Source organism: Ruditapes philippinarum, unplaced genomic scaffold (genome assembly GCF_026571515.1).
Source record: "Ruditapes philippinarum isolate M1 unplaced genomic scaffold, ASM2657151v2 ctg1213_1_1_1_1, whole genome shotgun sequence".
NCBI classification, from domain to species: Eukaryota; Metazoa; Mollusca; class Bivalvia; order Venerida; family Veneridae; genus Ruditapes; species Ruditapes philippinarum.
In genome coordinates, this window is record NW_026865813.1 from 332,468 (window position 1) to 359,965 (window position 27,498).

The window sequence follows — 27,498 nt, forward strand, 5'->3', positions numbered from 1 at the left end:
TTATATCAGGAAATCATTGTCTACAGAGCCTATCAGCCTTAAGAAAAAATAGCTGGACCTGGATAGTATCAAAAACTTTATAAAATTCAAGTTTTTATACCATGGAATGTTTGATGCAGCTAACAGGAAGACCAGATCATCAGTTTTAGCAAGTCCATCCATCTGTACTAAAAGTTCTGTCTTCATACGCCTACTACCTTCATGCTCCCTGTAAATACAATATCGCACCATTTATAATACTGTATGTTTGTAGCGTCGCTTTTCATTGGATATTTGTGATGTTTATATAAACTATATTATACAGCTGCTGTAAATTTATGAAGTCATTTCCTTTTTTTCTCTCTAATTAAGGAAATTTGTTGCATTATATTTCTGTTAAAGATTCATAGGTTATTTTGGCCTTTAAAATTTAACCTTGTTTTGCGTTAAAATTAGCTGCTTTTGCCCAAAAACCAAATTTTTTATAAGGCCATATAACTTTTCAAAAATCTTTATAATGAATGCTAAAATAATGCAAATAAATTTCTCTAATTCTGATTGGCTTAAACACTTTGTATACTATGTTTTATAAACCGTCAGGAACCTGAGCACATACAAGTAACAATGACGAATGTATTTCTACTTTTTACTATGGTTATATGTGTTTCATAAAAAATTTATTGTTTTTGTTCATAATGGTAATTTCCCCTTCAAATGTCATTCTTCAAAACAAAAGGTTAAAAGTCATCTATGATTCTTTAACTATTATTTTTTTAAGCAGATTTCCAAGCCGTAATCTTCTACACTCTAACATCTCTTTTTCCTGCCTTCCATAAAGTCTTAGTTGCTTTGTTTCTGTTGTTTTTTTTTAACTTTTCATCAATAATGATTTGCACTATTATAAATAACCTGCAACATAACCCTTCATTCAGCATCTCTTCACATAGTTGACATTAACAAATTTGCAAATAAGTAACTTATGCACTTACCCTCCCCCTTGTGACCCTCTTTGACTCATAATGGCCTCAAGCTCATCGAGGAATATTGTGGACGGAGCATAAAACCTCGCCATCTCAAATAATACCTGAAAAAAAAGTAACCTTTATAAACTTTTTACATATCAAAATATACCCTGGGTTATTTAGTTAAACAAACCCCAACCCTGGAAAAAACCCTTTAAATCAACTTTAAAAAGTCCCAAAAAGTTTTAAAAAACACAAAATAAAAAACCCCGTTGCATGCTTCAAGTTTTGGGAGAAGACAACAAAAACAACCCTTTGTAATGTAAAACTTAGTTTTTGGCGGCCCCACTCAGTACGGAGGGCAACTACAGTAAAAACAACAATTTCCATCTGGAGACAATAGCTTGCCTAAGCCCAAATAAATTATTGCCCGGCCAGCCTGATATCTTTTATTCCCGACCCTTACTTGGCTGCTCAAATTTTTTTTTTTTACAATTTAAAAAACACAGGGGTTTTAAAAAATTATCATACAAATTAAATATCCCGCGGGCCAAAAATATTAAAAAAAATTCAAAAATTTTGGTAAAAATGTATTAAAATCTTAAAAAAGTTAAAAAATATATTTAATTATTTTTACATTTATTTATTAATGAGGTTCAATAAATATAATTTAAATACCCAAAAAAGATATTTATTTATATTGAAAAGTTTGGATAGTGGAAAAAGAATCAAATTTTAATCTAAATTCTTTTTTTTGCCCTTACATTTACCTTTTAAAACACAAAAAAGAAAAATAAATATTAATTCTATTTAAAAAAATATTATAATAAAAGTTGATACCTACCCTGACTAGTTTTTCTGAATCACCTCTCCATTTACTCACTATACTAGATGCTGATATATTAAAGAAAGTTGTGTTACATTCTGTTGCTATAGCTTTAGCCAGTAAAGTCTTCCCTGTCCCTGAATATATACCAGTTAAATCTTATATATAACATACAATAATTATCAAAACATAAACTTTTAATTATATTTATAAATCTCAAATGGTAAATGATAAGTATTCCTTTGTTTAATGTAAAAGTGAATTTTTAAATCTATCAAATTATGTAAGTAAGTGCTTAGTTTCTTAGAAAAACAATCCAAAAATTTGAATTTTTTAGCATTTTTTTATGAGATTTACAGAAAAATCAAACAATCTCATAAAGCCTGGTTTTCCTGGAAAGGTTTTCATTTTGATTATTTATATATAAACCTTACCTGGAGGTCCATAAAGCAGTAAACCTTTCCACGGACATAAGATGCCTTTAAACAATTGAGGATACTGAAAAATATAAAATCAAAACATTTATATAAATGAATGTTAACTTATAACTTACACATATACAAGCACTCATGATCACTCCTGCAATGATTGACTGGTATATCGTTATAAGATATAAGTACTGACTGGTACACCTTTAAAAGGTATAATGATTGACTGGTATATTGTTATAAGAAATAAGGGCTGACTGGTATACCTTTAAAAGGTATAATGATTGACTGGTATATTGTTATAAGATATAAGGGCTGACTGGTATACCTGTAAAAGGTATAATGATTGACTGGTAAACTTGCATACAAAACACTGACTGGTATACCTTTGCAACACAATGATTGACTGGTATATCGTTATAAGATATAAGGACTGACTGGTATACCTGTAAAAGGTATAATGATTGACTGGTATATCGTTATAAGATATAAGGGCTGACTGGTATACCTGTAAAAGGTATAATGATTGACTGGTATATCGTTATAAGATATAACGGCTGACTGGTATACCTGTAAAAGGTATAATGATTGACTGGTAAACTTGCATACAAAACACTGACTGGTATACCTTTACAACACAATGATTGACTGGTATACCTTTACAACACAATAACTGACTGGTATACCTTTGCAACACAATAACTGACTGGTATACCTTTGCAACACAATGATTGACTGGTATACCTTTGCAACACAATGATTGACTGGTGTACCTTTGCAACACAATGATTGACTGGTATACCTTTGCAACACAATGATTGACTGGTATACCTTTACAACACAATGATTGACTGGTATACCTTTGCAACACAATGATTGACTGGTATACCTTGACAATACAATGATTGAATGGTATACCTTTGCCAACACAATAACTGACTGGTATACCTTTGCAACACAATAACTGACTGGTATACCTTTACAATACAATGATTGAATGGTATACCTTTGCAACACAATGATTGACTGGTATACCTATGCAACACAATGATTGACTGGTTTACCATTACAATACAATGATTGACTGGTATACCTTTGCAACACAATGATTGACTGGTATACCTTTACAATACAATGACTGACTGGAATATCATTACAATACTATGATTGTCTGGTTTACATTACAGGATATAATGATTGACTGGTTTACCTTTACAATTAATATGACTTGTTTACCTTTTAAGAGTACATTATGACTTGTACCTCATATTACAATGAGGTACCCTGACACTTAGTCAATAGAAGCAACGTGAATTATCATTGATGTGTACTTGACAAGATAAAACTTCCATGACATACTGACATGAGTGACTGTATACATGAAATAAACTTAGTATAATACCTTATAGATATACAACTGCTTCTGCTAATCTCTTGGCTTCATCTAACCCTATAATATCACTCCATTTCACATTGGGATTTTGTGAATAAATATCCTGAAAAAACAACAGTGTGGCAGATTACAGTAGGGACAAACATGATAACTGATAGAATACTTAAAACAAAGAACCTTTACAGTAATAAAAAAAATGCAAATATGGTGGCATTTGTAATAAGAGTTTACCCACCAGATCATGGTGGCATGTAACATTTCGTTCACCTGAGCAGAGTTTATTTACCCCACTGTTTCTGGGCAAACTGTAAAGCAGTTTACCAGTACAAAATGCTTTCACTCTATTTCTTCTGTACATGCCTGAGCAGTGGTACAGTGCAAAAGACTATATAAAAGATTTCATTATCAATTACAAGATAAGTAATCTGCACCATCTTGACTGCCTGATTTGTTGCTCTATCACGTGCATTATAATACAAATATGGAATGAGACTGCAATGTATAGTCCAGGATTAAAGCCCAGAGTCTAAGCCAGGATACAGCTATCAAATTAACAATCCTTCTGAACATTTTAAGAAAAAAGATTTGACTTATATTATCAATAAAACCATGAAACGAATGATTTCATCTCATTTCAATAACATTATATGTCAATGTTGTAGCCTTACATATGGATAACTTGGATCTTGTTTGTGCAACTTTTCAGGTATATTGGTAGAACCATATCCTAATTGAGTATCATTCTCACATTAAAGAATTATCTGTGGCAACATTTAAAGCAAAGCAATAAGTAGAGAGAGAGATTCACAAATAATAATTCAATGCAGAAACTAGAAGGGTTTTTGTAACAAAAACATAATGTCTACCAAAGCTGTATATGGTCACTCATATGAAGTTTCATTGAAATCCCACCAGTAGCTTGACATGTGAAAGCTGGACAAGATTTTTCTATTTATAGCTCTGGTGGCCATTTTGTGCAGCAGAGCAGAATGTGCCCGTGATGTGCACAACAAGGGATGGTACTGATCACTCCTGTAAAGTTCAGTTGAAAACCCACCAGTAGTTTGACCTGTGAAGGCCGGACAAGATTTTTCTATTTTTAGCTCTGGTGGCCATTTTGTGCAGCGAAGCAGAATGTGCCGGTGATGTGCACAACTAGGGATGGTACTGATCACTCCTGTAAAGTTTGGTTGAAATCCCACCAGTAGTTTGACCTGTGAAGGCCGGACAAGAATTTTCTATTTTAAGCTCTGGCGGCCATTTTGTGCAGTGAAGCAAAATGTGCCAGTGATGTGCACAACTAGGGATGGTACTGATCACTCCTGTAAAGTTTGGTTGAAATCCCACCAGTACTTTGACCAGTGAAGGCCGGACAATATTTTTCTATTTTTAGCTCTGGCAGCCATTTGGTGCAGTGAAGCGGAATGTGCCAGTAATGTGCTAAACTCGGGATGGTACTGATTACTCCTGCAAAGTTTGGTTGTAATCCCACCAGTAGTTTGACCTGTGAAGGGCGGACAAGCTTATTGCGGACAAACGGACAACAGACAGACAACCAACAGACAGACAGCAAAGGCAAAAACAATATGTCTCCCAAAAATTTTGGGAGACATAATAATTTATGTATGTAATACTTACTCTACTAATGTTTTGAGCTAAATCCCTCCATTCAGAATTGTACCCTACATAGCCTCCTAGAGGTTTCAATAATTTATCCTAAAATTAAAAAAAAACAACAAGCTTTTGAACAAAGTATCACTGCAAGAAAAATAAATAAAACTGAAAATTGATTGATTTCATATCTAATATCTTAAAGTGCAATCAACAAGGGTTTTTTATCAGTTCCCCTCAGCAAGAAAATTGGTGCCCATGGGAGTTTTTATAAGTTACGGCTTCCAGTCACAAATTGTCTTGTGCCATGGAGTTTTATAGTCGGTTCAGTCACAATGCTGGTGCATGGATTTTTAAGTACGCTTCCAGTCACAATTGTCTGTCAGATTCAAAGCAGTATCTTGCTACTGTTAGACATATCTACTAGAACTGCTATTAGGCAGATCTCAGTTGTTTCCTATTCTTAAACAATAATGTAATAAAGAGTTACAGCCCCTGAACAGGGCAATATAATCATGCAACTTAGATATTAAATGTGAATTGTTGTCTGCAGAGGGACTTCTCGTTCGTTTAAACCATGATCCCACAGTTAAAGTTGATTACTGCATATAGATAAGTTGATTTTCCATAGAATATATTTTTAAAATTTATTTGTATGTCTAATAAATTAGAACTTATAAACTTATGTGCAATTTCAGTCAGATCACTCAATCACCCTATATTTCCAGAAAAGTCATTTTTATTGTACTAAATGATCAGAAAATGAAGTGTAGCAAAGCTTTTCACTTAAATCAGGCTAAGAATCACACACAAAAATCAATATTAAATTTAATTCTCAGTATATTTCTTCATAACACTTTGCAGATTTTTCCATTTTACTATAGTACTATGCAAGAATTTTAAATTTTATGTTTTTAGGGTTTTTTTTGCCCCAGTGGAGCTCCTTAAAAGTATTACAATGACACTGTTTTAAGGTATACCTACATTAGTTACATTAGAAAATTCATTTGAGCCTTCTTCAACATTCAGTTTAGTTGCATCATTCAGCATGGCACGTATATCAATGATCTGCCCTGGCTGAAATAAAAATATCAAAAAATTCATATAAAATATATCTGTATGTCTACACAACACAACATGTACAGATATGTCTCTTTAAATGTTGGGTTTCTAAGTTGGACTTTATCCATGTAGTTATGTTGCAATCTGTGGAATTGGAAAAAGGGGCAACTTTTTTCTCAGAAGATTTCCATCATAAAAACTGCATCAAATCAAAGTTATGATGATTAAACATAAAATATTATTTTGCATAAAATAAAATTGTCTAATTTTTAAGTTTTTCTAACAAATTTCCCTCCTTATCCTGGAAAATGCTACCAACAGTATAGAGCAAGGTCAGACTGAATGAATGAAGGTTCTAATTACTGGTAGCACTTTCGGTTCCATCAGCTAACCAGTACTGCTGGCAAGGTCATGACCTTAGTTTCCTAAGAAACCAATGATCGGTGAAAGTTGAGCAGCTGAACACCTTATTGTTCAAGCCACACCTCATAATCTTTGTTTACTTCACAACACAAGTGTTATTTGTTTAGTTTTGATATGAATTTATTAAGTGTTATCTTTGTAGGCTAAAGGAGCATTGTGAAAACTTCAAAATAGGCAAGGAACTTTTTTTTCAAAATTCAGTATGTAGAAAATTAAAAAAAAAATATAAAATAAAAAATAATAATAATAAAATAAATGAATATAAAAATAAATAAAAAAATAAATATATGTAATTTTCTACATGTACTTTTGTAACAAGAATGTATGTAAATTAATTTAGAATGTACTATGATGTTTTTAAAAGAAATACATCACATTTGCTTCAGATTAGAGATCTACTTTACATTTAAATATGTTAGGAGTGAAAGAATGTGACTCAGTGTTAATTACAAAAGATCTGATGAAAAAAGAGAGACTATGATAGAAAACAGGCAAAATCAATATAGAACAAAATAAATAAAAAAAAATCTGGCTCCCACATTAATGTTTGCCTCATTGGCTATATATGTATATACAAAATTAATGTGCTATAAAAATATGTAAACAAAAGCAAAATTATGACCTTGATGCACAAATGAGGCTATGAAATGAAATTAAAACACTACACTTATCAAATGCCGAAGATGGTTTTTATCCAATACATTATAATCATTATCTTATTGAATAAGCTCTGCTGCTGTAAAATTACTTCTTTTTTTTCCAATAATTTAAAAAAATCCTTTTCAATAAGCACTGTGAAAGTTAATATGAAAATGACCATTCTAATGTATGGTGAAACTGACTTAAACTATATTCATGTAATCACTACATTATATGCTCTAAACTTGTCATAAAAGCAAATGCTGCCTAATTAAGCTTTGCATCTTTGAATAAATCTATGCTCTATTTTTCTACAATCAGTGATACCTAAATAAGCCTCTTAAATATGTATTTGTATATAAATAATTTTTTGAATAGATCTAACACACTGCAAGAGGGATCATAACTAAATTTGAGACAAACATGTGAATTATGGTGCCAGTTAGGTACTTTCATCTTTTACCTTCCCCTCCTTATTCAGCATAGAGGGTTTTCCCTTAGCCTCATTCTGATTTACTTGGAATTCCCCCTTCCCATGAGGCTTTAGGTTTATACCAGCTGACCAACACTTTCTGGGCTTAAATGTTTTATACATGATCCAGTTAACATCTTGTTTAGAAAGTGGGGCCAATGATTTCATTCTATCAACGTTTTTGTACATCTCAATGCCTTCTAATATTTCACTCATCATTTCCTAAGAGGTAACAGAATATTCTGTTAAGACTCATTCCAACAATGACCTTCAGTGAGTCTTTAATTTATGATACAGATAATATAAAGGAACTTAAGAAGGGTTCATAAAAATCATTTTTAAAATTCTTAACAGAAGGAAAGAAACAATATTTAAATAATGCCATTTAAAGATCAAATATCCGTCATGAAAATTTGGTTAAGCTAGATTGTATTAAAATTTAATTAAACATTTTATCAGCATAAAATAAATTTATAATTTTAATATTTATTGCAATAGTCAGAATTGCATATCATGAATTTTTGTAAAGAAAGAGCTGTGTTTGAATAATTTGAAAAATTGGGACATGCTATCTCATAATACAGGGATATTGCTATTTTTCATGACAAATGCAGTGATAGAAATTCATAAAGACAATACAAACAACAGAAAAAATATTGTATTATAAGCTATGGAAATATAAATTGTTTAAATTGACATAGAGATGTTCACCACTTTAATGCCAATACATGTATATTTATTCACATTTAGTGCAAAACCAATCATTTGCAACAGTGTTAAATTATGTGAAGTTACACATCATTCTTGAAAAGAAAAGCTAAAACATTAACAAAGCTATATATTCTGAATTATCTATCATTTCCTGCAGGTAATAAAATTATTTATCATCGTAAATCTATGTGTTTCTTATTAAAAAAAATTAATTATTGTGCGTTATAATAATATTCCTTTTAACAATGTTCCATATCATCATTTTCGAATGTCCTGGAAATTCACACTTATATAATAATATATAGGATACTGAATGATTAAATGAATTATTAAAAAATTTCATGAAATTTTATGATATTTTTTGTAGTTTAACTTTATTTATAATGTTTAATACAGTCATCAAGAACTTACCTTTCCTCTAGGTAATCTTTCTGATGGACTTTCAGCTATTTTGTTTTCTACATTATTACTGCCCTGGACTGTTAGACCTTGTAAGGCAAGGCTCGAGGCATCCCCATTGGCCATTCCATTCATCTAAATAAAACACAGAACATCCTAAAAACATTTCATTTTCGTGCAATGTAACAAATGTTAATAGAAGTTTTTAAGAGAAAGGCAGTGTACAGGATTTGTCACCTAAGGAAGGAATGTAAAAGACATTAATGAAAAGAGCAAGACCAGCCTGAAAAATGTTGCCAGGAATTTTACTTAATTGTTACTGTTTCAAAATGGAACCCCTAATTAAATCTGTTTCTTTTCTTTTATCAAAAACTGTAATTATTATATTTTTTTGTTTTGTTAGGTTTTAGGTGGCACTAATATTGTTAAAGTTATATGGCGACTTTCCAGCTTTAGTGTTGTAGGAAGTCGTCAAGTACAGGGGCATATCAACACTGTATCAAAAACCTTCCATTTGGTACAGTTTTACATTATGTTATTAATATCTGGGTGAATAAAGATATTTGAATTGAATTGAATTGTTTAGAAATTAAGAACATCATAAAATCTAGCAAAGCTTACAATAGATGGCGTAGATTTGGACGCAGAATCATTTGGTCTTCTCGTCGATGACTGTACTGTACGCTGTCTACCGTTCATCTGTTGACCTGAACCAGACTTTGGTCGGTTTGAACTTTGCGGAGGACTTGGTGGCCTACCATTCTGTGGAATTCTGGGTAAAGAAGGCGTGCTATTCTTTTGACTGAAATTAACAAAAAAAGTAAACTTCTATTTAAATCTGTAACTTTCGATGTTTTGTAACCTAAATGATCATTTGTTTGGTGTGTAACTTTTTCACACATTAAATCAACAATTTGTCACTGCAAAATCAAGTTTATTTTGTCATAATTCAGTTCTACATAACAATATTGCAATACCCTTTGCTAAATTATACTTTAAAATAAAAAAATTAAAATTCTTTGGAAAATTTAAGATAATCTTAATTAGGTTAAAAGTAAAATAAAAATCATTCATTCAATTCAATGAATCAAAATTCACTAAGATACACCAAGTAAAATGTAATTTATTATGATTGCCATTTACTGTTCTGTTTTTGGCATATATGTTTCAAAATTAATTTTGTTACTTATGAATATTTTATAATGATTTACATTTAGTTAGAATAATTATCTGTAGAGGTTAAAGAACATAAATTATCATTATTATAATTACACCCCTATCCCAAACATAAAGTCTGAATACAACGGTTATGTCTACCTTTCCTAAACTTCTGTAAAATGCATGATTAATGAAAAAATATTTAAAAAATAAGTTAGTACGTCCTTATTTGGCCTAAAAGAAATATTTATTATGGAGTGATTATCAATAATTAAAAGTTATGATAAATGAAAATGAGAGTGTTCAGTGGGATGTATTCCAAAATTATAGATTTTCATTACAAAAATTCATTTTTTCAAATACTTCAAATAACAATGTTTAGAATCATAAGAAAAATTATTGCCTGTCTGGCTTTATTTCACCTTTCACCTCCAGCATTTACTTTGATTTTGACACATAAAAGTTTACTATGTACCTGTAAATACTAATGTGTTGGTGAAGACAAAAACAAAACTAATGGAAATTTAAGAACAAATAATCAGAATATGTACAAATCACACCAATGTTTGCAACCTTGTCAAGGTGACTATATATATATATAATAAAAGTTGAAAATATGTCAAAGTCTCGCTAAAAATTTCCTATGTCAATGTCACACCAAAAATTGCAATTATGTCATGGTCACTACAAAAATTGCAACTATGTCAAAGTCACACCAAAAGTTGCAACTATATCTAGGTCACTTCAAAATTTGCAACTGTGTCAAGGTCAATGCAGAAGTTGAAACTATGTCAAGGTCACTACAAAAGTTGCAAATATGTCAAGGTCACTTCAAAAACTGCACCTATGTCAAGGTCACTACAAAAGTTGTAATTATATCTAGGGCACTACAAAAGTTGAAACTATGTCAAGGTCACTGCAAAAGTTGCAATTATGTCAAGGTCACTATAAAAGTTGCAACTATGTCAAGGTCAATCACTAATCAGGCTCTGAGCAGAAAGCACAAAGCAACTGACTTTCTAAACATCACAGATTTAAGTTCCTTAAAATCTTAATAAAAGTACAGTTTCAAATATAAAAAAAATATACATTCACAAATTATGAAAAACAACTATGAAACCCTAACCCTTGCTACATTAGCTATGAGAACTTAGTTAAAATAAAAGCTTCTACAATAATAATAACATAGCCCTTATCCAAAATAATCGATATAATTTATATAAACAGCAATTTATCATACCCAGTGAATCACAGAAACAAGACCACATGTAAAACATTATAGGAAAGTTTCTTTTTTGTATTAATACATAATTTTTGTTTGGTCTTGTTTTTGTATTGTTTTAATGTTTCAAGGTAGAAGAGAGATCAGTCACGTCATGTAGGTAAAAAAGTTTAATTGTGGTTTTTTCTTCCTACATACAAAGTCACTTTGACATTGTAAAGGTCATTAATGCTGACCTTTTAGCTTAAAAGTAATTAGTGAGAGAGAAATTTCAAAATTATGTTGTTTTTCATGTTTTTGACACAGAAAAAAAGTTTACATTATAGGTATTGTAATTTCAACATTTATAGAAAATAACAATTAAAATTATCCCGGAACGTTCTTTCTACTACCTTAGAAACATTTTAATTAAAAGGCGACTAAATATTTATTAGAAAATTGCCTTTCACAGCTTTATGTATTTTAGTTCACAGTTGCCTATATGAAAGTTTTTAATTACCTAAAGAAAGATCAAGGACAAAGCGATTATAAACTAATGGCCACCATGCAGTGAAACAAGCTTGAATAATAATAATAATCTACATTATATGAGCAGCATCACGACAAAACCAACATAATGGCTTTGCGACCAGCATGGATCCTGATCAGACTGCGCGGCAGCATGGATCCAGACCAGCCTGCGCATCCACGCAGTCTGATCAGGATCCATGCTGTTCGCTATCAGTTTCTCTACTTGTTATAGGGATTGTAAGCGAACAGCATGGATCCTGATCAGACTGCGCGGATGCGCAGGCTGATCTGGATCCATGCTGGTTGCTAACGCACTATGTTGGTTTTGTCGTGACGCGGCTCATATAATTGTTATAATTGATATTTTATCTGCCTGCAAAAACTCTAAAACATTTCCAGCCGCATGCAAAGCCAATTTTTTTTATTGCTTGTTTTTTGAAATATACATTTTATAATTAATATTACATTCAAATGTCACATATAAACAATGTGCGTTATAACCTTCCTTTTTTTTTAAATATAAAATATGTCTTTTATTATTATTTATAGAAGAGAATTCCAATAAAATTTTGAGAATAAATACATAATCTTCTGTATACAATATATTAGCTTTTTAGTTTAACAATGAATATGTATTTAGTTGCAATGAACATGTATTTAGTTGTCTTAACAAAAAAAAAGATGGCAGAGCAAAGCAAAAAACCTACTAAGACAAGAAGAGCATTATTGCATCAGTTATGAGACAACTACCATTGTAGCGTAAGATTTTCATAAGTCTGCACTTAGAAACAAGATTGCATTTGAGAAAAATGCTATGCCACCGCATTAATACAGCACTAAATAGTAGTGTGCATTAATACAACACTAAATAGTAGTGTAGGAACGGATATTTTTGTTTCTATACAATTGAAGATTGTCATAATGCATAGATCCCTGACCTATCTAATCCTTATCAACAGATTAGTGGTTGAATCTATTGTTAATCCAACAAAAGATCAGAGTAGGAATATATCAATGCACTTGAGTCTTGTTAATTTGGTGGTGAAGGTCATATTTCTCACAGCCTAAATTTCATGACTATATCAAAGGACAACACAGTAAGACACTTTGTTAAAATCTAAGTCAGCTAATATCAAAGTTCACTTTACATCTTAATCTGTGCACATGGTTCAAATTTCATAGCTGTACATCAAAGGACAAGAGAGTAAGTCATATCATCAAAATCTAGATCACCTGATATCAAAGTTCAATTTTACAACTTAAACTGTGCACAATTTCATTGCTGTACATCAAAGGATAAGAAAGTAGGTCACTTTCCCCTTGGGCAAGGCAAAATTTTGACCCAAGGGTTTTATTCAAACAATCTTGATACAGGTCCACCAAACAACATTTCAAGTCAAATATCTAAGCTGTAGCTTTCTCCCATTCAGAAAACATTTGTTTTATTTTCTGTTTTTACTATGTGTTCATAATGAGAATCACTGCCCCTGGGCAGGGCCAATTTTGACACCAAGGGAAAAATTTGAACAACTTTGGTAGAGGACCTATAGATGATATTATATAGCAAACATCAAAGCTCTATGCCTTGTACCTTCAAACAAAAATACTTTTTTTTTTTTACTATATGTACATAATGAAAATCAATGACCCCCGGGTCGGAACCAATTTTGACCCAAGGGCTATAATTTGAACAATCTTGGTAGAAGTTCACTTCGCAAAGTCTCATGCCATATATTTAACCTCTAGCCTTTGTCAATTCAGAGAAGAAATTTTTCAAGTTTTAACTTTATTTTTTTTGTTTGTTTTGGGTTTTACGTCACATCAACACAGTATAGGTCATATCGCGACGTTCCAGCTTTACTGGTGGAGGAAGACCTCAGGTGCCCCTCCGTGCATTATTTCAGGCACGAACGGGCACCTGAGTAGAACCACCAACGTCCCGTAAGCTAGCTGGATAGCTTCCTCACATGAAAGAATCCAAAGTCCCTGTCGGGATTCGAACCCACAGCGGTGAGGGGCAAGTGGTTTGAAGTCAACGACCTTAACCACTCGGCCACGGACGACCCAACATTTTAACTTTATACATATAAGGAAAACTATCGCCTCTGGGGCAGGGCAATTTTAACTCTAGGGGCATACTTAAAACAACTTTAGTAGAGGACCCATGATATTACATACCCAATATAAAATCTCTTAAGCCTTAAAGTACCTTCAGACAAGACATTTTTTTTACTATATGTACATAGTGAAAATCAATGACCCCTAGGGGTGGAGCCAATTTTGACCCCAGGGCTATAATTTGTACAATCTTGCTAGAGGTTCACTACACAATGTTTCATGCAAAATATCTTAACTCCAGCCTTAATAAATTTAGAGAAGATGATTTTTAAATTTTACTATATACATATAAGGAAAACCTATGGCCCCCGGGGCGGGGCTAATTTTGACACTAGAGGCAAAATCTGAACAACTTTGGTAGAGTACCTATAGATTATATCATTTAACAAATATTAAAGCTCTAAGCCTTGTACCTTCAGACAATAAGATTTTTTACTATATGTATATATTGAAAATCAATGACCCCCGGGGTGAGGCCGATTTTGACCCCAGGGCTATAATTTGAACAATCTTGCTAGAGGTTCACTACACAATGTTTCATGCAAAATATCTAACCTCTATCATTTGTCAATTGTTTTTACTATAAGTTTTACTTTATACATCTAAGGAAAACCAATGACCCCCGGGGCAGGGCCGATTTTGACCCCAGGGCTATAATTTGAACAATCTGGGTAGAAGTCTACCAGACAATGCCTTATGCAAAATATCTAACCTCTAGGCCTTTGGGTCTTTACAAGAAGGTATTTTAAGTTTTTACTATATGTACATATAGTGAAAACCAATGACCCCCGGGGCGGGGCTGATTTTGACCCCAGGGCTATCATTTGAACAATCTTGGTAAGGGTCTACCAGACAATGCCTTATGCAAAATATCAAAGCTCTAGGCCTTTTGGGTCTTTACAAGAGGGTATTTTACGTTTTTACTATATGTCATATAGTGAAAATCAATGACCCCCAGGGCGGGGCCGATTTTGACCCCAGGGCTATAATTTGAACAATCTTGGTAGATGTCTACCAGACAATGCTTTGTGCAAAATATCTAAGCTCTAGGCCTTTTGGGTCTTTACAAGAAGATTTTTTAAATTTATTCTTATAATTCCTTTTGGTTGCCATGGCAACCAGATTTCTGCATGGAATGAAATTCTTTGAACAACTTTGGAAGCCCTTCACACAAGGATCAATCCTGCCAAGTTTGGTTGAAATTGGACCAGTGGTTTTTCACAAGAAGATTTTTGAAGTTCACTATATAATCTATATAACACACACACACACAAACAAACAAACAAACACACACACACACGCACACACACACAGGTGAATCGCTATATGCCACCGCACCGCAGATGCTGCGGTGGCATAAAAAGTACAGTTTAAGTAATATGCCCTAACTGATCTAAATTATCAAGCAATTAAGATTCTGTGAAAAGCAATTTACCAAGTTTTTCTACAACCGTAAAATCAGATATTTTGGAAGGTAATAAAATAGTGTCCACTACCTAAACCACTAAAATTCCCTAAAACTATTACCCAAAACCAAAATATCGGCACATAAATTAGTTCATTTGTTTTATAACCATATTCTATATAACCATATTATGGTTACCTTATTTTACTGAAGCCTCAAGAGAAAAAAAGGTTTTGGATAGAGTCTTTTATCAATAAAAACCTTAGGACAGCATCACTATCCTTTGAATAGTTGACCTAAAACATCCAATTACAAAGGGTGTTTTTTTTAAGCCAATATCATTTCAAATGATATAGTTTAGTAAAATAACATATGATTTAAACTTGCTAAAGACTTAACCTTCAAAAAAAAATCTTAATTCTACCTATTTTAAACTGAACATAAAATTATATAAACCTTTAACCCAACTGAAATTTGCTACATGGACTTTTAAAGCTTAGATCAGTATTAATATATATCAAAATGCAAGTTCGAGGACTTATAAGGCTAAGATTTTTTAAACTGTTAAGTATAAATACAATAAATGTATATATCAAAATGAAAATTCAAGGTTGACTTGCTCGATAAAATTATATGGAATTGCATTTAAGCTAGCTTGTTCTATACTATACTCATTGTTTATACATACAAATTTATTTCAGACTGAATGTGTTGGAAGCTTACTGAAACCCACTCAAACTCGTTCCTGGAACCAACCAGTACTAAGGAATGAGAGCAAAGTTTCTATAGCTAACAGAAACAATGGCTTGCCCCTGACAACGCTTAGATTACTAGTCTGACATGTTAACCACTAGGCGGCGCCACCATTCTTGACAAAGGCTGGCAGTTCAGTAAAAGTGTCTAAAAATATAACAATATAGGTATATAATTATATTACACAGCTTTCTTACACTGGTTATGCCAACATATGAGGCAAGATGCCAATTAAAATGTAGAGTTAAAAGACAATTTGAATGGAATTTTTCTATATGGTACCGAAGCCCAACACATTCTATCTGCACATTTTGCTATACATATTATGGCAGGATATTTTCAAGAAAAAAAAAATGTTAGAGATGAGATATTATTTCATGCTTTCCAGTGTTTTACTACAATATATCAGATGATTATATTCTGATAAACCACTAGTGAAATTTATAAAATATAATTTTCACTGTAGCCAGACTATATCTGAATGCGGATGAAAAGAAAATCATAAGTAAATGGAATAACAGGCAGAAATAAATGCCGTCATACGTAAATTTGCTTATTTAGGAAAAGAAAGTTAATGTCATCATACAGCATGTTAAAAATTTAACAAAATTAGAGAAATTTAACAGAACTATATATCAAAACTTATGATGTGACGTCATGATATAATGACGTCACAAAGGAGTATGCGCGACGTTACGCGGCAAAATCAGTAAAAAGATACTTAAAATCACTTAAAAAGCATAAAATAAAAAGAAAATTTATTTGTTTTACATATAAGATTGAAATATATTTCATTCGTGAACACCAGCTATTATATTTTCACTCGTGGCTACGCCACTCGTTAAAATATTGCATCTGGTGTTCACTCAGTGAAATTATATTTCAATCTTACATGCAAAACAAACAAATATCCTCTATTTGTTTTTTGATTGGTAAATATATAGTCATAATTATAGCATCATGTAAGCACATCTCAAGCTTATGTCATATATAAATTTCATCAAAATATCTGACTTTACAGGCATATTTTAGACATGTTTAATACTAGCTGGCTCTCTACTAGCACTGTCAACAACAATACCTGGACATTCTACCATTACGTGATGCACTGAAGTAGATCAGTAATTAACATATTTATATAACATTTTACAATCATAATAACACAGATTACAACAAATAATTCATCTACATTCACCCAACCATAGCATTTTCATAAGAATTGTCATTTTTGGTTTGAAATTGCCCATCTGTTTGTAAGCGGTTTCCTTGCCCTCACTATGATGCCTGTCTATGCATTGTTTTAATTTAAACATATTTTTTTCCCAAATATATACATATACAATACAAATCAAACATTTTTATATGTATATTTAAGACAAGGATTAGAATGGAAGATTTAAATTAAGTCTTATAAAATTCTTCTCCTTACACTGTTTTCATTGCACATGCAGCAATATTCTGTTAACTTGACCTGCTATTATAAAAAAACAGCATTTTCAACATTCTTTGACTGATTTCAAACCATAGCAGTGAAGGACAAAGCATTCTAAGTCACATGTTTCAGGAAGTGATTAAAAACCACTGACCTTCCTGTAATTGGCAGGAAAGCTTCCTTTAATTAAGAATTCAATATTTCCACCTGTATTAGCTTTATCAGTCAACAGGTCAATCAGCAACCTTTGTTAAATACTGTGTTCTCTAACATTTATTAAGATAATTCTAAGGAAAAAAATATTAATGAAATAAAAGAAGAAATTGTTAGTGTATGAAATAATTTTGTAAAGCTACAGTTTAGGCAATTATTTCTAACTTCCTACCAATCAGTGCTTATCTAAATATTTAACCTTGACCATGCTCAAAACCTGCCTTTGCCACCAGTATACAGCCAGGCCAGCCTGCACTCCTGCGAAGTCCGGCCAGTCTCTATACTGTTGGCTGACTCCTGCGCAGTCTGACCAGGCTCCATACTGTTGGCTGACCAACTTTCCAATTTCCATTTTCATAACCTCTAAATTGATAATGGACAGTTCTGGAGATGGAAGCTGGACAAGTCCATTTAAAGAAAATCAACATGCTATGAGTTAATAAATCTTTTGTCAGTTTGACTTCTTGATATCCCACTACATGTGATATTATTTTTACAAAATACAAAAAGAGTTCTGGCCCCTAAATTCATAAACATGAACGATAATTACATGTACATCTACGTCCTTATACATTCTGATAAAATGTAAAAGAATGTTATGTCAATAAAACTCAAACATAATTGAACAAATGTCTGAAATAAGAGCTGTCGGTAGGACAGCAACGCTCGACTATTCTTAGTGCTTGATAGTAAATAAAATGCTTGATACAGTTACCTCCTCCTGTTTACAGGTTGGGGTCATGATGGTGAACAAGTGTGCAAAGTTTCAAAGCCATATGTCAATGGACTTTGAAAATATTTGAACTATTACAAAAACTTTAACGTAAATTCTAAGTCGAAAAAGGGGCATAATTCTGTCAAAATGCTTGATAGAGTTACCTCCTCCTGTTTACAGGTTGGGGTCATGATGTTGAACAAGTGTGCAAAGTTTCAAAGCCATATGTTAATGGACTTGGAAAATATTTGAACTATTACAAAAACTTTAACGTAAATTCTAAGTCGAAAAGGGGCATAATTCTGTCAAAATGCTTGATAGAGTTTCCTCCTCTTGTCTACAGGTTTGGGTCATGATGGTGAACAAGTGTGCAAAGTTTCAAAGCCATATGTCAATGGACTTTGAAAATATTTGAACTATTACAAAAACTTTAACGTAAATTCTAAGTCGAAAAAGGGGCATAATTCTGTCAAAATGCTTGATAGAGTTACCTCCTCCTGTCTACAAGTTGGGGTTATGATGGTGAACAAGTGTGCAAAGTTTCAAAGCCATATGTCAATGGACTTTGAAAATATTTGAACTATTACAAAAACTTTAACGTAAATTCTAAGTCGAAAAAGGGGCATAATTCTGTCAAAATGCTTGATAGAGTTACCTCCTCCTGTCTACAGGTTGGGGTTATGATGGTGAACAAGTGTGCAAAGTTTCAAAGCCATATGTCTATGGACTTTGAAAATATTTGAACTATTACAAAAACTTTAACATAAGTGGTTACGCCGACGCCGACGCCGAGGCTCGGGTGACTGCAATAGCTCTACTTATTCTTATCGAATAGTCAAGCTAAAAAGAACAAAGAATTTACAGGGGCAAATGTCAAATCAAAATTTAATATTCTTAAAATCAGGAGGAAATTCTACCACTCTTATGATTACCAATTTACTCTGCGGATATATACATATATCTATTCATCTATGAAAATAAATCAAAATGAGCTTTGTGCCAAACTCATTCACATGTTTAAAACTTGCTAAAATGTATAAATAAAAAATATCATCTATCTAAAATACAAAACTGCTACATGACAACAATAATCTTCCTAGCAACATATCTAACTATTGTCATCAATTTTTTATTTATTTTTTTCACTTTTACTTCTAAAATGCTAATGATATACACTTATATCCTTATTTTATGAAAAAAATTGATAGATTGCTTCATGAGTTTTTTATGAATTGAATTAAAAAATAAATCAACATCTCTTTTTAGTTGTAAAGATGTTTGTTGTTGTTTTTTTGTGCTTTTTCTGGACACTCAAATTCTTCTAAAAAAAATTCTGATACAGTTGTACAAACACTGTGGAATTGGAAATATGATATGCATCTATCATGCTTTATGAAACTTATTAAAAGATTATTTGAACACATGTCTGGCTTAATTTGAACACAAAGAATGGAAGAGTATTGGAACACATTCTCAAATAATGAAAATGTATCTGAACACTGTGATTCTCAAAAAGTTAAAGTGTATTTGAACTCATTCTCAATATTAATGCAAGTGTATTTGAACACAACGAATCTCAAAAAAAATTAAATGTATTGGAACACATTCTCAAATAATGTATTATAATTTATAAGTGTATTTGAACACATTTTCAAAGAATATAAGTGTATTTGGACACATTCTCAAAGAATATAAGTGTATTTGGATCACATTCTAAAAGAATGTAAGTGAATACGAACACATTTTCAAATAATGTCAGTGCATTTGAACACGCTCTCAAAGAATTTAAGTGTATTTGAACACATTCTTGTAAAAATCAATGTGAATTTGTACAAGGTTTAAAACAACAATGTGCTGTGTGCAACTATAACACAATCAACTAGAAATCGAGGTGAACAGCACATTTCAAGAATAATTAACTTCAAAAATAAACTAAAAAGATTTTAACAATGTTACCTTTTATTTTTCTTACTCATTGGCAAAAAGTTATTGAAATGAAAAAAAATAGTGCAATAACTTAATAAAACTGATGATTCTTGAAACAGAAAGGTAAGTCACAAAAAATAAAAAATCATTTTTTTTAGAATGGGTGATAATGTGTTTACTGACGTGCTGAGCTAATCTGATGAAGTTATAATTAGCAAATTACACGACATATACTTACCATATGTAATGGGACAAAGGTCGACTACTCGTGTCGCTGAATAGGTCACATGCAGATTTGAACACACCAAAAATATGTTTTTAAATATGCAAAACAATACATTAAAAAAAACTTCTGTTTACACAAAAATGATTTGCCTTAGCTCTTTCAAGTTGATTACAAATTATTTTAAAATCTGGTGAGAAATTATTAAACCTCTGTATCACTCAATAGAACTTTTAACCGAAAAGATAATGGTGACTTCTCTAGAAAGCTGACCTGCCTATCATCACAAGAAGTTTCATGCCACCAGGATCAAATTTACTACGTCCAGACTGACAACAAGACCTTAATAAGATCTAACTTAGTAATATAGTTTATGATGTTTAAGCTCTCTCTTCAACTTCAACTTGTATTCTAATTTATTTAATGATGGTTATTATACAGTTCAATGACGATTTTGATAATTTGTGGCCTCGAGAGAAAACAATAAATTAGCCTTTCTTATTTGAGTTACTTGACCTTCAAACTTGTACCTTGACCTTTATTTCATCAATGAAAAGATTCAGACTATGTATCTAATTATCAATGTCTTCGAGCAGAGTTTGGGAACAATAATTTTCTTCAACTAATATTTGACCTAGTGACCTAGTTTTCTTCTGCATTTTGTAGTTTTGTTTCTTACCAGAGATATTTACCAATCTACTAACCTGATATGATTTTTTTCAAACATCAATTTATATGATTAAATGAAAAATATTACCACTAAATGATTGACAATTTCAATTTGACATCAGAAATTACTTAATCATAACAGTTTTCAGTCAAACACTTCGTCAAATCAAATCTAGAAATTTTGAGTCTTTACAGATTTATTATTAAAATGGTCAAATAAATATTAGTAATAATATGTGATATTAATAAATTATCAATTAGGTCATAGGCCCCAAGATAACCATGTTATTTCAAAAAGTAAAGCATAAATGGCAATTAAAAACAAAATTATTTGATGATATTTATGGCATTAGTCGTTTGAACAATATTATAATGACTCAAAGATTAAGTTGTATTAATATTTAGTTTATAAAGTCTTTTTTGGGGTTTTTGTTTTGGTAGGGTTTTATGAAGCATCAACGCTGTAAAGGTAATAATATGGCATCTTTCCAGCTTTATTAATGGCCCTTTCATACATTATTTCATGCACAGTAGAACCACCAATGTTCCCTAAGCAAGCTGGATAACTTCCCAAAAAAGAATTCAAACTCCCTAGCCAGATTTGAACCCACAGCTATGAGGGACAAGTGGTTTGAAGTCAACGACTGTTACCACATATCTGAAGTTTTATGTCCTCCCCTTTATGGTTATCATTGGTGGTTTTTTTTACCATAAAATTGAACAAAAACTTAAAAAGACAGCCTCTACTGACAAAAAGTAAACTAAGAAGACTTTTATCAATTTTCATAGATTGGCAGTAGCAATAATGTGTTGTCTATCTGAGCCAGATGACCATCATTCTGTGCATGCTAACAAACTTTATATATAACATTTTCCTTAGTTATATTGAAAACATAATTGTACATTGGAGAATTCGAATTTCTAAGACGGTAGTTAGTGAATCATATGAATTTAGTATAATATTAATAGAATGGACAATGTATTTAATCACTGAGTTTTGAATTCATAAGCAAAAGAATTAACTTCATCCAAATTAGCTTCAAGCAGGTCAGTAAAACAAGAGGGCCATGATGGCCCTAGATCGCTCACCTGAATTATCAAACTCATCCAAACAATTACCTAGACAAGCATTCTGACCAAGTCTCATGACAGGTGAGTCAAAAATGTGACCACTACAGTGTTAACAAGGATTATCCATATTTGAGCAGTGCGACCTAGTTTTTTACCCAGGTGACACATATTCAAACTTGACCTAGAAATCATCAAAACAAACTTTCAGACCAATTTCCAGGATACTTGGATCAAAACAGTAGCAACTAGAGTGTTAACAAGATTTTTCTATTTTTAGCTCCGGTGACCTAGTTTCACACATGCGATTTCGAACTCATCCAAGCAATTACCTAGACAAACATCCTGACCAAGTTTGATGATAATTGAGTCGAAAATGTGACCACTAGAATGTTAACAAGGTTTTTCCATATTTGGGCGGTGTGACCTAGTTTTTCATCCAAGATGACCCATGTTCGATCTTGACTTAGAAATCATCAAAACAAACTTTCAGACCAATTAACAGAATATTTGGATCACAACAGTAGCCACTAGAGTGTTAACAAGATTTTTTCTATTTTTAGCTCCTGTGACCTAGTTTTTCATCCGAAATGTCCCATGTTCGATTTATTCCATGCAATGACCTAGACAAGTTTCCTGACCAAGTTTGATGACAATTGAGTCAAAATTGTGACCACTAGAGTGTTAACAAGGTTTTTCTATTTTTAGCTCCTGTGACCTAGTTTTTCATCCGAGATGACCCATGTTCGAACTCATCCGAGCTATCACCTAGACAAGCATCTTGATCAAGTTTGATGATGATTGATGCAAAAATGTGACCGCTAAAGTGTTAACAAGGTTTTTCTATTTTTAGCTCTGGTGACCTACTTTTTCATCCGAGATGACCCATGTTCGAACTCATCCAAGCTATCAACTAGATAAGCATCCTGACCAAGTTTGATGATGATTGATGCAAAAATGTGACCACTAGAGTGTTCACAAGGTTTTTCTATTTATAGCTCCGGTGACCTAGTTTTTCATCCGAGATGACCCATATTCGAACTCATCCGAGCTATTATCTAAACAAGCATCCTGACAAAGTTTGATGATGATTGGGTCAAAAATGTGACCACTAGAGTGTTCACAAGGTTTTTTCTATTTTTAGCTCCTGTGACCTAGTTTTTCATCAGAGATGACCCATGTTCGAACTCATCCAAGCAATTGACTAGACAAGCATTCTGACCAAGTTTGATGATGATTGGTTCAAAAATGTGACCACTAGAGTGTTCACAAGGTTTTTCTATTTATAGCTCCTGTGACCTACTTTTTCATCCGAGATGACCCATGTTCGAACTCATCCAAGCTATCACCTAGACAAACATCCTGACCAAGTTTGATGATGATTGGGTCAAAAATGTGACCTCTAGAGTGTTCACAAGGTTTTTCTATTTTTAGCTCTTGTGACCTAGTTTTTCATCCGAGATGACCCATGTTCGAACTCATCCGAGCTTTCAACTAGATAAGCATCCTGACCAAGTTTGATGATGATTGCGGCAAAAATGCGACCGCTAGAGTGTTCACAAGTAATTGTGGACGGCCGGACGGACGACGGACGACGGACGACGGACGACGGACGACGGACATTCACCGATCCTAAAAGCTCACCCTGAGCAAGCTCAGGTGAGCTAAAAACATAAATAAATATTGATGTGCACCCCTAGCCCTATTTGACAACAAGCAGAAGTCACGACATAAGTGACACGACGTGGCTAACCTGTGTAACAGTATAGCGCTGCTTGACGCCGAATGTCTCATGCTACAAATCATAAATCATTATAAATCATCATAAACAGCACCTCATCATAAACAACACCTCATCATAAACACATCATAAACAACACCTCATCATAAACAACCATATTCATGATTATATCATAAAATACACCTTATCATGTAATCATAAACAACACCTTAAGTTATATCATCATTTACTACTTAGTCAGCATTTATCATTATTAAGCAAATGAATTGCAGTTTGGACGTTTAAAAAAAAGGAAAACAGGAAGGACACAGCATTAGACTAGTGTAACTGAGCCTTTGAATGTTTTATTTTCTGACCTTCACCTTGCTCTCTCCCAATCAGACAATTAGACATTTCATAAATTTCCATTAATTGGTAAATGCTTAACAATAAACCTATCGATTTTTGTTTTAATGGAACAATTATAGTCTGAAAATATTCTCAATAAAATATCTAGAATTCAATCCCAAAAAGACAAAATAACTGATTCGATACTTTTTAAGGTCACGCTGACCTTTAAACACACCTACTCAGTGTATGAAGTTACTGCACTTAATTTAAAATTTTGAAACTTTAAAGTATATTTTTGTTTAAGTTGAAAATTTAACATATGTCATTAATATTCCATTTCCTTTTAGATAGTATTAAATGTCTTATATTAACACAATATTATTGCAAATGTATTACATGTAATTACAATATATATTTTAATGGTACTTAGGCAATACACATGATACAAAAAAAAACTCAAAAAACAAAACTATCAAATTTCAGAACTTGTAATTGAGATATAAAAAATGATATCAATTAGTTCTGCTCAATGATCAAACATTATTGTTTTTTTATGTTCTTTGTTTGTTTGTTTTTTTTTTTCGTTTTTTCTCTCAATATATGTAATGGGCTTTTTAAGCTAAGGATTGGAATAATAAAATTGTCTTGTCTTGCATATATCTAATAATTTGATATAATTATTGTCATTATGATACACTAGTGTTATTTAATGTCTTATAGATCACAAAAATAAATATTTATAACTAAAAACATAACTATTTAAATGACTTTGGGTTGGGACAAAGTAAGAGAGAGATATATATTTATAATGTATTTTAAGTTCCTACAATTTCAACCAAGAAAAAAAATCGCACCACCATTATAATTATAAAAACAAGGTTGGAAAAGTTTAGTGGCATCACGACAGTAACCTTTCAATAAATTTCATATATTCCCTATTACTTAAAGGCAACCTTTGTTTAAGTAAATTATAAAGATAATACATCTACAATTATATAAGTAAATGTCTTGTAATACAGACTAAAATAATATAAAAACAGAATTTACCTATTTGCTCTGTTCATTTTTGTCCGTCTATCTCCTGAAATATCAACAAGGAATTTCATTTTTCAATATGTGAATGAAGTATGATAAATCTTTATTCACTAATCTGAAAAAACTTTCAAGTAAGTTTGAATATGAAAGTATTTTTTGTACTGAACTTCATATTTCAATTGTAACTAAAAAAAAAGTCACATTGAGTCTTTGTAAATATATACATTAAATACATGATTCTGATGAAACTATCAAATGTCTGTGAATTTAACAAAACAATAACAGGACTGTAATGAATGGTCCTAAATACATTATCACAGTTATAATTATGTAGAGAAATATAATGCACCAGTAATTTGCATCTCTTGCCCCCACCCCCACTTTATGGAGTATATACATGTAGTGCTGGGGATATCAAGGGGATTATATAGCTGTCAATGCACTTGTTGGTAAATGCAGTGAATTTGTACTTATGCTAGCAAAAGCGAGGGGAATAAAATGTCACTGATTGTCATCAGAGATAGACTGTCCCCAGATGCACAGTCTTCACCATTTGCCAAGAGTTGGAAAGTGGGGCGGGTGGCTGGTGTGTCAAGGTAACAAAACAACTAGTGCACCTCTTTTGAGGCCATACTGATTTAGTGACTGAATTGTCTTTTATTAGCAGCAGGGTAAATGACCTTGAATCATAGCTGAAACATTTCTGGCAAATAACAATCATTATATTTATACTGGTATAGCATCTTAGACTAAGAAATCAATTGTTGATTTTTATATAATACAAATAATAATTGTTACATTTACATATTATAAAGAATGGTTTTGGGGAGGAGAAACTCACTGCAAACAATGTTTTTGTTTAGTAAAAATGGAAAATGAAAGAAGAAAGTGGAAAAGAAACTGTGAAATCATTCAAATTTTTTGGAAGTTACAATTTTTGATATAATGTTTATAAATGTGAATAAATAAAAATCCTTTCAGTGTTTATTAACGCTTAACTCTGCTGGACACCAAAAGTGAATTTTCCCTTTGTACACAGTATACCTGTCAGGCCCCAGCCTCCATACCCATGCAATCTGACCTGGCTGTATACTACTGTTGACCAAAAATCAGAATTTTCACAATGTGATATCTCCAAATATTGAATAAAGGCACGTTAAACAGATGAAAGTCAATTCAAGAAAAAATTCAGCATTTCAAGGGTTAAAATTGTCTCAATAAATGTCTAACAGAAATGTGACCTTGACCTATTTGCTGGAGACCTAATTGATGTATGTGACAGGTAATCATCATGTCTAACACATTGATACAAAGCTATTTTTAGAATTCATCAAGGAGAATCAATCCAGGAATGACAGATTTGATGACCTGACAAAATTGCTCATCAATGCATTTTTTTTTCATGAAAATTTCCTTACAACTTTTAGTGACCTTGACCTGTGACCTACAAACTTTGGCCTTGCACATCATGTTAATGTGCTTCACATCTATGCAAAATTATTTCAAAATCCAGGCATGAATAACAAAGAAATGGCCCTGAAAAAAAGCAGACAGTTCAAAAACTATGGGGGAAGGAGGATAAAAGTGCAGTAAAATAAAAGATTCAGATTTCACAGTACTAAATGGCATAAGGAAAAGTTAATCAATTTTTTTCCCAAATTATGTTGGGTTTTATTTGTTCAAACATAACATATTTGCTAAAATTCTCCTTCAAGAAACAAAGAAACACAGCTTTCTTCCTATTTAAATACTTAAATCTATCAATGTATAATTAATATATAATTTTGTCAATATCCAGTTTTTATTTCATAACAACAATTTCTTTACTTTGCAATATTGAAAATTAATTTTGTTGTATTTGGCGACATGTGAATTTCAATAAACAAGAGCAACGGAAGATAAATTACAGTAAAACTTTGATATCAGTAGAAAGTTTTATAAATAATCTAAAATAGATGTATATCTTGTACCATTTGCTTGATTGTTAAAACGCAAATACTGCAAAATATCTGTTGAAGATATGAAGTTTAGTGTAAGAGTTCTATCATTTCAGACTTACTACATAATGCCTCCAT

At 32.0% G+C, this 27,498-nt stretch overlaps 1 protein-coding gene across 1 annotated transcript; it reads right to left on the minus strand.

Moving 5' to 3' along the window:
* LOC132730397 (uncharacterized) lies at positions 1–27,498 on the minus strand. The gene is made up of 16 exons (XM_060716311.1): positions 27,483–27,498; positions 25,436–25,469; positions 24,071–24,112; positions 17,153–17,179; positions 9,527–9,707; positions 8,918–9,040; positions 7,787–8,017; positions 6,184–6,276; positions 5,227–5,304; positions 3,611–3,691; positions 3,114–3,230; positions 2,582–2,641; positions 2,202–2,271; positions 1,786–1,904; positions 969–1,063; positions 1–208 (listed from the first exon to the last, which is right to left on the minus strand). Exons 1-16 carry the CDS (start codon positions 27,496–27,498, stop codon positions 1–3), a joined length of 1,575 nt encoding a protein of 524 aa, XP_060572294.1.

Bases quoted from the DNA above. Each gene is read 5' to 3' on its own strand.
- LOC132730397 (XM_060716311.1), bottom strand. The intron at 9,041-9,526 runs GTAAGCTTTGCT...TGTTTTATTTAG, and splicing joins CCAAATCTACGCCATCTATT to ATGAATGGAATGGCCAATGG. The intron at 1,905-2,201 runs GTAAGGTTTATA...GTATATATTCAG, and splicing joins ACTGCTTTATGGACCTCCAG to GGACAGGGAAGACTTTACTG.